Genomic DNA, 12,234 nt, shown 5'->3' on the forward strand with positions numbered 1-12,234 from the left:
GGTAGAGGTTCTGCTCTGGACACACACACACACACACACACACACACACACACACACACACACACACACACACACACACACACACACACACACACACACACACACACACACGAAAATCCAGGGAGTGCGTTTGCACAGCCAGGGTGCAAAACGTCTCGGCCATGCCTTTCGGCCTGGTGGAGACAATCAGGAGTCTCCTGCTAAAAATCTATCTAGCCTGACTGGCCTGGCTGGAAATAGTATTTTACATCACTTTCTCAATGACTATGATCCATTCCCTTATTTTTTATTATTTTCCTCTACACATAAGGATAGACTTGAGACATATCACTAATTCAGGGAAATTATATAGGCTTCTAGAAATTATGTATTTGTTTGTATGTATTTATTTTACATTTCTTGTATGTGACATAAAATATGTATAATAAATTATGATTATTATAATTATTATTATAATATCATTAAGACAACATGCATCCATTAATGCATCCATCCATTCATTATAATACTCCAGTATCTGGCTTAAAGTCCTGTTCGCAATTTGGTGTTAGGGGAGTTTCTCACCTGAACTGAGTCAGTGGGTCCCTAGACATGAAAAATCACCGAGGTGCTCGTCCGCCATAGTGCCAGGAATGGCGCAATGGCCAAATCAAATATGGCTGCCATCGGCTATGATGAAAATCCAACTTTTCTGTTTCTGGGTGTATATGCACATGTAATACCTCTATTTGGACTAATTGTGGTGTGGGGAATTCATTTCTGATATTGTTTTGACCATTTTGGGCGATTTGGACCTCAAAAGGTCATGGTCAAGGTAATTTTGTTATTCAGAAGACCGCGGGCCATAACTTGGCCATTGTTAGGAGTAAAAACAGGTGCAGTAGGTCTAAATCAACTAATGCTGACATGTATAATTCATTTCTGACATTGTTTTGACCATTAAGGATAATCTTGTCTTTGAAATATCAATGTCAATGCCATTTGCTAAAAACGATTTTGTTCATTACTTGCACTTTTATAGTATTTTTTGTAAGTTTGTTACTATTTTATAGTAAGTTTGTTTTGTTTATAACAAAAGACATACTAGTGGGAAATACAACAAGTAAACATCCACATTTAACTTTAAAGGGGGGTTTTAAATGGGTGTTTAAATGAGCAAATAAGACTATTTACGAATAAAGGTGACAAATAAAATCACACAACAAAAGCACACACAAAATTAAATAACAATTTCCCTCAAAGTGCACCATATTGGGATTGTGTGCATCCAAGTTAGTATGATGTGTTTTTACAGGATGTATTCAGCAACGCAGCCATATCCGAAGTCGAAGTGTTCCTTGCATCCGTCCATGTTCCATTGGTTCTAGTCTTTCCTCAGGTTCCTTGGCTGTTGCAAGCAGGTGGCAAGACATGCACTAGAAAGGTGCCTTGTTGGTCTCAGGCAGCAGTTGTACTTCTCTGCTACCAATGCTGTCTTGTTCTGTCAAGGTCTTTGCCTCTCCAAAGTTTGTTAGATATTGTATTCGGTCAGAAGCCATAGCTGCATGCTTAGTCCCCACCTCCAGTTTCCAAGGCATATGTGCCCTGATCACTGTCTTGGCTAGTGGTGCTCCAAGATGAGAGACTGCTTGATGCTGTAGAAGCATGTGCCGCTGCACACCTAGTGCCATACTGCTACCAGATCTACTTAATCCCCAGTGCTTGGAAGTATCACTACGACAACTCTCTGGGGTCCACTCATAATCCTGGCGACCCATTATTCCCTCCATTAGGTTAGGGTTATGGGTAGGTTTAGTTATAATAGGGCCAGTTGACTCCCCATGTACCAGCAGCTTGGTGACAGCCTCCTCAATCTAGTTCAATCTTTGGGATCTCTTCACCTCCAGCCCCTTTTGCAGGGAGCCACTCATCATCATCAGAGATAACAGAGTCGATAGACGCACCCATCCCTCATCAACTTTACAAATTCTGGGTGTCTGAGGAGAACAAACAGCTCTCCAGCTGTGTTTTTTTTTTAAAGATTTGTTTTTGGGCTTTTTATGCCTTTATTCGATAGGACAGTAGACTGACAGAGCTCTCCAGCTGTGTGTTCGGAATATGGTGTCCATTCAAGCTTGTGGCGATGTAGGTAGAACGGCTGCCTTGGAATCTGAAGGTTCCAGGGTCGATTTATTTCTCCTCCTGCTTATTTGTCAAAGTGTCCTTAAGCAAGACACTGAACCCCTAACTGCTCCCGATGAGCACCTTGCATGGTTTCTTGGTGTGAATGTATGTGTGAATGTGTGTGTTAATGGGTGAATGTGAAATACATTGTACAGCGCTTTGGAGAAGAGCGCTATATACTGTAAATGCAGTCCATTTACCATTATCAGCTCTGTTGTCTCTGTTGATGATGTCGCTAGTGGAGAAGAGATCCCAGACATCTTGAATAGGATTGAGGAGGCTGACACCTGGTGCATGTACAGCCTCCATTATAACTAAGCCTATCCCTAACCTTCAATAACCTAATGGTCAGAATAATGGGATGTCGGAACTATGAGCGGACCCCAGAGAGTTGTTGTCTCTTTCACATTACTGCTATACTACACCCCATATTTCCAAGCACTGGGGATGAAGGAGACCTGGCAGCAGTATGGCACTGGTGAGACTCACTTTCACTGCATCAAGCAGTCTCATCTTGGAGCACCACTAGCCAAGACAGTGATCAAGGCACATATGCCTTGGAGACAGGAGATGACTGCATGGGCCAGGTGAGGATTAAACATGTAGTTATGGCTTCTGACCGAGTACAATGTCTAACAAACTTTGGAGAGGCAAAGACCTTGACAGAACAAGACACAGTATTGGTAGCAGAGAAGTACAACTGCTGAGACCAACAAGGCACCTTTCTAGCGCATTTCTTGCCACCTGCTTGAACAGCCAAGGAACCTGAGGAAAGACTAGAACCAATGGAACATGGAACAGGGCATGACATAAAGGCTTGTCCTGTTGTCCGGGACAAGTGCCCATAATATGGAGTGGAGGGAGCAAGGGGGGTCATTAGCCGTCCTTTTGTTATTATTTAAATGTATGACATTTTTATCCGGACAAGTGACTTTTGTCTCCGGACAAGTGAATGGGAAATATACTTGTCCAAAGGACAACTGCCTCAAAAAGTCAATGTCAAGCTCTGATGGATGGAAGGAGCACTTTGACTTTAATACACTCCTGCCATGTCTGAAGCAAGACACTCGACACTGATGGAGTTCTGTGCATCATATTTTGCCATGGAACAATGCCAAATCCATCCTGTAAAAACACCTCATACTAACTTGCATGCACACAATCCCAATATGGTGCACTTTGAGGGAAATTGTTATTTAATTTTGTGTGTGATTTTGTTGTGTAATTTTATTTGTCACTTTTATTCGTAAAAGTTTTATTTGCTCATTTAAACACCCATTTTAAACCCCAATTTAAAGTTAAATGTGGATGCTTACTTGTTGTATTTCTCACTAGTATGTCTTTTGTTATAAACAAAACAAACTTACTATAAAATAGTAACAAACTTACACAAAATACTATAAAAGTGCAAGTAATGAACAAAATCGTTTTTGAAAAATGGCATTGACATTGATATTTCAAAGACAAGATTATCCTTAATGGTCAAAACAATGTCAGAAATGAATTATACAAGCATTAGTTGATTTAGACCTACTGCACCTGTTTTTACTCCTAACAATGGCCAAGTTATGGCCCACGGTCTTCGGAATAGCAAAATGACCTTGACCATGACTTTTTGAGGTCCAAATCACCCAAAATGGTCAAAACAATATCAGAAATGAATTCCCCACACCACAATTAGTCCAAATAGAGGTATTACATGTGCATATACACCCAGAAACAGAAAAGTTGGATTTTCATCATAGCCGATGGCAGCCATATTTGATTTGGCCATTTGCGCCATTCCTGGCACTATGGCGGACGAGCACCTCTGTGATTTTTCATGTCTAGGGACCCACTGACTCAGTTCAGGTGAGAAACTCCCCTAACACCAAATTGCGAACAGGACTTTAAGCCAGATACTGTATTATAAAGAAAACTCCCTTCCTGGATGAAGCCAAAGCAGAACTTAGAACAATAGAAGAAAAAGGAAAAGAAAAAAAGCAGTCACACAGTGACAGAATCATAGGACAGAAGAATGCATTGGAGAGCATTCTGTGCGAGCTGCGTTGCTGTGGTTACAGACAGAACAGATCTAAAGATCTACAACGCTGCGCAATTCGACGCGTTGTGAGCTTGTAGATCTGTTCTTTTTTTGCACGCGACACGCCCGGTGCATTCTAGGTTGCTTATCCGAGAGGAGGCGCCAAGATTCGCTCGCGCTGCTCTGCTGTCTCTAGTCATTGTCAACAGAGTTGTGATGTTGCGTCGCGCTGCTGGATGCAATAAACACAGCAATAAACCGGATTCAGAGAAGATAGAAGAAAGGAGAACAGAAGCGGACATCTTAAGGTGAGTTTTGACACACAGAAATACTATTAATATAGCCCTGAAACATGACGGTCAGTCAGTGCAGAACCCCTTTTTTCGCTAGCATAAAGCGCTAGCGCGATGCTAACGGGAGTTCGTAAAAGGGGCTACAATGCTGGAATTGTCTTGAGTTTATTTATACACTCAAACTATAATAGGTCTACTTTGAATTACGTGTGTGTGTGTGTGTGTGTGTGTGTGTGTGTGTGTGTGTGTGTGTGTGTGTGTGTGTGTGTGTGTGTGTGTGTGTGTGTGTGTGTGTGTGTGTGTGTGTGAGAGAGAGTGAGTGTGTGTGTGAGAGAGTGTGTGTGTGTGTGTGAGAGAGTGTGTGTGAGAGAGAGTGAGAGATACTGCATTTCATCGTGTGGCTTTGATAGCTTGCTCATAATAATAATACACCCATTCTGTTGTGTTTGTTTAGGTCAGGGGTCTTCAACAGGGGGTCCGCGACCCCTAGGGGGTCCGCGGAGGTACTGCAGGGGCTAGGGGGTCCGCGAAATTATTGCTTTAATAAAAAAAAAAGTTTTTTTTTTTTTTTTTACAATAAATCATGACTATCCATTTTGAATAGCTTGAATACATGACTACTATGCATTTGACAGATTGTTGATATTATTGACATTGGTTCTCAGTATGTTTAGAAATGGTAGTGGTACGGCCCACCCTGCTCGCTGTAACTTGTACATGTTTAAAATAAAATAAAAAATATGGCTCCCTGCTCCATCTCCCCATCAGTTTGGGGGTCCCCGGCCTGAAAACGTTGAAGACCCCTGGTTTAGGTAATACATTATTTGTTTTGTGTTCTTAACTAGGCTATTTAACTGTGTAAAATGACTTGAGTTTCCATAATAAGCCATTTTGTCATGTGTCTGTTTCAGCTAAGTGCCAAGTTTGTCATCCATAAAGTGTCAGTCACGATAGTTTACTTATTTCTAAAAATTCTATTTCATTTCTGATCCACATAGGGTGTGGTGGTGTGGGTTGCATACAAAATATTCCCTCTTTGTCAAGGAGCAAGCGGTGAAATTTTTGGGAAAGCTGTCCTGAAAACCACAGGATTTGCTGAAAAACATCAGCTTTCACCCCAACGCAACTGAAACTGAGAGGTATGTTTGGTGAAAAAGTCAGCATTATGATGTTGTCTCGGCTGCACAATATTTCAACCAGAAATACACATTTGCTGCCGAGCCAAACAAACAAAGCTATGACAAAACCGAACGGCAAACGGGTCACAGTGTCACCTTAAAAAAAATAACTACAGCCATGCATAGAAGCCTGTTATTAGTTTGATTAATAATCAGCAGCCGCATAACAGCGTTCTCTCAAGGGCCACGGCATGTAAACACGGTGGTGATTCGGCTCGGAACGAGTCAACGACCATTGAAAATACTAATATGATAAACACCAAATACGAAGAAAGTAACTACCCTAAAATCTAAAGAACTGTCTGACTTGTGACTTGAAGTTGTGAGAGAGAACCAGATAACAGACACCACAGTGAGTGTAACTGCAGGTGGTCTGCTGACGAAGTGTCTGCTCTCTGGCTGCAAGTACAGCGAAACCACGGCCCACTGATACAAATCTATATAAAACAAACATTAATATTAATTAGATATGCCTACATCACGCCACACAAGTAGAATGGAGTGAGCACATATGCAATGAGTGGCTTTCTTTTCTACACAGAAACTGGAAGTACACAGAAATAGTTACAGAAACAGCAGAAAGCTTTGAATCCACAAGCCTATGGGCAAACCATATCATTGCTCCCTTTGCCATGTTTCTATTGTATTATACTTTGGAATGAAGTGAGTGGACGGATGGATGGATGGATGGATGGATGGATGAGGGGTTTCTGTTGCTATTCTTACAGAACGCCTTTGTTGTTTAGAGCAGTGGTTCTCAACCTGTGGGTCGGGACCACCATAATTATTTTGGGGGGGTCCCCAGATGATTAAATTAATGTATATTTCTAATGTGACAATTTAAGGACTTTTTAATACCTCTGAAATGACAAATTAAACATTGGTCAAATTGTAAAATATAAGAGGCTGAAATTTAGAAAATAGCCGATCTACATGCTCACATCGCCTCGAGCGTTGAGAGCATATAGATCTGCTATTTTCACATACAAAATGTAATTCCTCAACTCTTAGTGCTTGTCAGGATGAGGGGTCCCCAGGTAAATGATATGATTATTTGGGGGTCGCGGCCTGAAAAGTTTGGGAACCACTGGTTTAGAGGGCTCCTTTGATAAAACAATCACGTTGCTCTGTGTGTGTGTGTACGCACGCACGCACGCACGCACGCACGCACGCACACACACACACACAGTATATGTTGTAGCTTGAAATGAAAGCGCTGATTCTCTCTGCTTAGGAACTTTAAGACCCAGGACGGGGCCCTTATCGATGGAGGCAGGAGTCAGAGATGGTTGGAGGAGGAGGTTCCACCCAAGAAACCACAGGTGAGAAGAATGGAACAGAAACTTTACTTGTGAACACTTGGCTTTCGCTTCACATTGGTAGAATAAGTGAAATAAAAATAGACAATAAAACGCAACATGACCATGGACAAAAACATTGCTAACCATCCAGTATATATTCTAGCCCATAAATACTATACAGAACGTCAAAATCACCCCCAGTGTGAAGTGAGTTAATTTCATTTAGCGTCCCGCGAACCTTGGCCAATTTGACCTTGGCCATACAAACAGACACCAATTGACCAATGACAGTCCGGACAGACACAGGACAAACAGACAAAGCCATGTGTACTAAAGCGTATTTAAAACCCCTGCCAGATGGAAGACAGGCCTCTGCTGCCCAGCATGGATGGAGGAGAGAGTGGACGCTGCAGCAAGGCAAGGCTGCTGACCTCTTCCTCACCCGACCTCAGGCCGACCTGGACTCAGATTGTCTGGGTGTCAATGTCAAAGGACCGGGTATGGCTTATTGTTTTGACTGCTTCTTTTGTGTGTGTGTGTGTGTGTGTGTGTGTGTGTGTGTGTGTGTGTGTGTGTGTGTGTGTGTGTGTGTGTGTGTGTGTGTGTGTGTGTGTGTGTGTGTGTGTGTGTGTGTGTGTGTGTGTGTGTGTGTGTGTGTGTGTGAGACTGTGTGAGACTGTGTGAGTGTGTGATTCATATTTTATTGGATTTTTGAACAACACAACATAACCAAATACCTACACAAGAGTCCAAAACAAAAACAGCTAAAAATAAAAAGGGAAGGAGGATTTCTATGCTATGCTATCCATACAAATAGAAACACTTGTCATTACAATACATTAACATGGAGAAGAAATCTTTCCCACATCAGGTGGAACTGGTCTATTCTGCCCCCTTTTTTTATTTCTTCTTCACTGTTGTTCTTCTCTCGGTCTAATACGGCCATTTACAAAAGAATACACATTCAGTAAGGATATTGTCAGCACTTTGGATGTTGGTTGGTTTTAATACAGTTGGCTCAATCGCCATGACCTTGAATTTGTTTTTGGATAGTTCATTTTATTGTAAATTTGGGTGTCCGACACACTGACTAAAGCAAGGGGTAAACTACATGCCTCTCAGCACTCCCACCTTGCTGGTTGGGGCACCAGTTCAGAGAGGAGTAGAATCATGAGGGATAGCATCCGTTATGCACACCTCACTGACAGGTGAAAATAAACGATCAGTGACTCCATGTGCATCGGAGGATGCATGTAGTTTTATACGTGCTCCGCAAGACCAACAGTAGGGGTTAGAAGCAACAGGGAGTGTGTAGTGCATACATGGAAAACCAGCGACACATTTTAAATTAAATCAAAGTGTTACAGCTCAAAATGTGTTGCAGCACGACGCGTTTTGAGCTTGTAGATCGGCTATTTTTGCTTCTTTTGTATGAGATACTAGAATGACAAAGTAGGACGTAGCAATATGCAATGTGGCCCTCTGGAGTGACAGTGGAAATATAGTGGCCCTCTCAATCATCAAAGTTGCCCACCCCTGGTGTAGTGCATAGTTCAAAGGGAACTGGGAGAATGACTCCCAATTCGTCAATTGGGGAGAACAGAATAGTTTACATTTTGAAGGTTTGGAAATAAATAGAAAATGTACTGTAAAGCTGGTTGCACACTGCTGCGTTTTTTCATTGCGAAATACTTTTTTTCAGGGCAAAGAGAGAGAGAGAGAGCAAGGGACCCTGTGGTCGAAAAATAAATACGAATTGGGCGGGAGTGTGCAATCGTGATTAACATAACGTGAGGTTGATTTCTTTATTTAAGTGCTCTGAAATTCGCTCCTATATTCGGCAGAAAAAACACAGCAGTGTGTAACGACCTTAACTCCTCCAGATGAACCCCGGCTGAACCATGTATCCCTCTGTTATCCTCTCCCCCAGACAGCATCATCCCGCTGATGCTGGCGTCTCTGCGTACCGGAGGAAGCTCAGAGTGCGGCCTGCACGGCGAGGAGGAGAGCGGAGGCGACGAGCCGGGCCCCAGCATCATCTCGGACCTCATCACCCAGAGTGCCACGCTGGCGGTGCAGACCGACCACACGGGAGAGCGCAGATGCCGCCAAGAGGCTGCTGGACCACATGGGCAGAACCCCGCTGCACGTCGCCGTGTCCGCCGACGCATGCAGGGAGTCTTCCAGGTGAGAGAATAGCATAGGAATTCCATGTTGAACTAACATCGTGATTACAGTTTTATTATGCAAAACCGCTTATGCTTACTAGATCAGGGGTCTTCAACGTTTTCAGGCCAAGGGCCCCTTAGTTGAGGGAGAGATGAAGCAGGGACCCCCCCAAACCTTTTCATAGATTCCATATAGTTTCATAATTTGACAGCACAATCATCAGTGTATTTTGGATTCATGTAAAACATTTTTTTTTTTTAGATATTTAACCACTTGAGCCTGCTATTGTAGATATGCTATTTTTGCTTCTTTTGAATTGGAATCGTGAAATGTAACACTTTGATTTAGTTTAAAATGTGTTTAGTTATACTCATGTTAACTTAACGAAGTTAAATACAAATATGTTGGACATTAAAAAAAACTACACTTTTTCATGGGCAGATGTGACTTATAGACCTACAAACGCTTGCACTTTTTCAGACCTGTAATTAATTTGCTCTGTGATCTCTTCCTTTGGGTACATTGGGCACACTGTGCGTGTACTGCTACCTGTGAATTGCAAACTAGTTTATTATTTAGTGTACACTTTGTATTTTTGGAGTTTTTAGGTATCTGTTTGTGTATCATGGATGTTCTATTTTTGTTGTGATGTCTTGTAAGTTGTATGTAAGCAAGGATTGTGTAATTTTTTATTTCTGCCTCTTGGCCAGGTCACACTCGAAAAAGAGATCATGTCTCAATGTGTTTTTATCTGGTTAAATAAAATAAAAAATAAAATAAAAATAGGTGCTGGTGTAAATAGTAACAAAGAAATTGACAGCTTATTGTGTCTAAAATTACATATTTAGCCACTTGTACGCACTAAAATCGATAAAACAATAGAGGTAAATGAAAACATTTTAATACTCATCTTTTCTTTCCTCTAATTATATATTTTTTTGTTGGTGGGGATTGTTGTTTGTTTTCTTTCAGACTGATTCCAGTGGTAGCTGCAGGAGAAGACCATTAATGCAGAAGATCTTACAAGAGGAAGACGGCTATGGGGAGATTCATTTCAGAAAAAAGGACATCTAAAGAAAGGACAAAAGATGTAGAGGCGCTGCAGATATCTCACCCTGGACAATGGCAATGGTTGCGTTATCACCGCAAAGTTCAATGAACTACAGAGAGAATGCAGACTGCAGCAGGCCTGGGCCAGAACTATCCACCCACAAACACAACTGGGCCGCAACTATCCACACACAAACTCATGTATGTGACTTAACGCTCATAGCTACTTCTATGAATGCAAAATGCTACAGATCCATGGGAAAAAAAGGGAGAGTCCTCATTTACTTGCTGTGGAAGTAACTCCCGATGGAATAATCATTGGTCATAACTGCTCATGTACTGCTGGGTAGTAACTTAAAGGAGTAGTTTAAAGATAAAACGACAAATGTATGTGAAGATGCTGCTCCGTAAAGCTTTAACCCATTCAGGCCGGGTACACATTTTAGTGTATGGGAGGGGCTTACAGTACATGTACAGTATGTTGCAACATATTTGTTTTTGTAGGCTAGTTTCTGATTTAGGAGGTTAGGCCTAAATGGGTTAAACCAAATTAGGTATGAAATTTGACGAGCACAACTGTTCTCACAGATCTTGAAGTTTATGTATTTATTTGTTATTTATTTATGAATGTTGTTTTTGAGGTTCTTTGTAAGCTGTGTTAAATAAATGTATGTATGTATGAAATTGATATATGATTTTGCTCACTTTTATATACTGTTTTTATATGGCATGTGCTGTGAGAACCTGGCTGAAATTCACCATGACCATGCATCCTTTCCAGGCAAAGTTAATGTACCTACCAGCTTAAACCAGCCTAGACCAGCACCAGCTAATAATACCAGTTTAAACCATCTACCAGCATAGACCAGCTAAACCTGAACCATCTTAGACCAGCTAATAATACCAGCTATACCAGCTACCAGCTTTAACCAGCTTTGACCAGCTAAACCTAAACCAGCTTTGACCAGCTAATAATACCAGCTTAAACCAGCTACCAGCTAAACCAAAACCAGCTAATAACACCAGCTTAAACCAGCATAGACCAGCTAAACCTACCAGCATAAAGCTGGTCAAAAAGCAAGATGGCGGTGAAAACCTACCCTTAAGCTGGTCCAGCTAAGACCAGCAAAAAGTAGCTGGTTTTAGCTGGACCAGCTTAAGCTGGTCTTAGCTGTTTTTTTCAGCAGGGTGGACAGTGCAGACAAACACAAAGATGCTCAGCTCAGAGGCTGATTGAAGAACAATTCCTCTTGTCCAACAACATACAGTATAATGACAAGCAGCAGCACATCGCCAGCCAGCAGAGCCACAGAGAGCCACCACGAGTAGCCCTACACGCACGCGATTATCTCCACTATACGCCCCTTTTCATTTATGGCCTAAAGGCTGGGATAGATTCTTATCCCATGATATTCCCGAGGGCCATTTTCAAAGAGGGCTGTGTTCTCTGCACAACAAGCTCTGACAACAACACAGCCACATTACAACCAACTCATTCGGCTAAATTCCTAACCAGAAAGCTTGGCTGGAGACAATTTGTGACTTATGTTAATGCGTGCGGCCAGGCAGTCGCAGCCTCGAGTCGGATCCATCCATGGCATGCATGCACGGTGGAAAAGCATCCATCCGACCCGCGCGCACACGAGCATGAGCCGATGAGGATGATCATCACGGCCACCGCAAAAGATCAGAGAGATGTGGGGTAAAAAAAAACGAAAGGCGCTATATTTTACCCACCTGTAATATCCTTGGTTACAGTAATGAAACAAGAGGCAGTCATCATCTCCCTTGAAGCCATGTCCATTCCTGTATCACCGCCCCTTCCCTTTCTCTCTCTCTCTCTATCTCTCTATCTCTTTCTCTCAATAACGAGCTGAACGGAGCGCGTCTCTCACATGCATTCCACTATAGAGCATCATCCGACTGGATGCTGCTGATGCTGAACCCGCTTCCTGAGAGGAACCGTATGGATCCTCCTGGCTCTCAGAGCCCGGAGCTGGTGCAGTGGCGTCAGTTCAGCAAAAGCTAAGGTATGGCAACATGACTGGTGTCTTGCA

At 42.3% G+C, this 12,234-nt stretch overlaps 2 protein-coding genes across 2 annotated transcripts in view; one reads left to right on the top strand and one right to left on the bottom strand.

Annotated features, from left to right (window-relative positions):
* LOC308286075 (capping protein, Arp2/3 and myosin-I linker protein 3-like) overlaps positions 1 to 12,008 on the bottom strand; it is a gene marked incomplete at both ends in the record, with an annotated part of 99,902 nt that extends 87,894 nt beyond the window's left edge. The window contains 1 exon segment of the mRNA XM_080727035.1: positions 11,915 to 12,008. Within this exon segment, the coding sequence (XP_080583161.1) occupies positions 11,915 to 12,008 (94 nt within the window).
* Positions 4,247 to 11,040, top strand: LOC308283585 (neurogenic locus notch homolog protein 2-like). The gene is made up of 7 exons (XM_080724022.1): positions 4,247 to 4,494; positions 5,248 to 5,291; positions 5,478 to 5,618; positions 6,892 to 6,979; positions 7,316 to 7,456; positions 8,889 to 9,145; positions 10,100 to 11,040. Exons 4-7 carry the CDS (start codon positions 6,943 to 6,945, stop codon positions 10,199 to 10,201), a joined length of 537 nt encoding a protein of 178 aa, XP_080580148.1. The 5' UTR covers positions 4,247 to 4,494; positions 5,248 to 5,291; positions 5,478 to 5,618; positions 6,892 to 6,942; the 3' UTR covers positions 10,202 to 11,040.
* Positions 12,009 to 12,234: the final 226 nt, after the last annotated feature.

The sequence above is a fragment of the Nannobrachium achirus genome (assembly GCF_963921795.1).
Source record: "Nannobrachium achirus genome assembly, chromosome: 1".
Classification (NCBI taxonomy): domain Eukaryota; kingdom Metazoa; phylum Chordata; class Actinopteri; order Myctophiformes; family Myctophidae; genus Nannobrachium; species Nannobrachium achirus.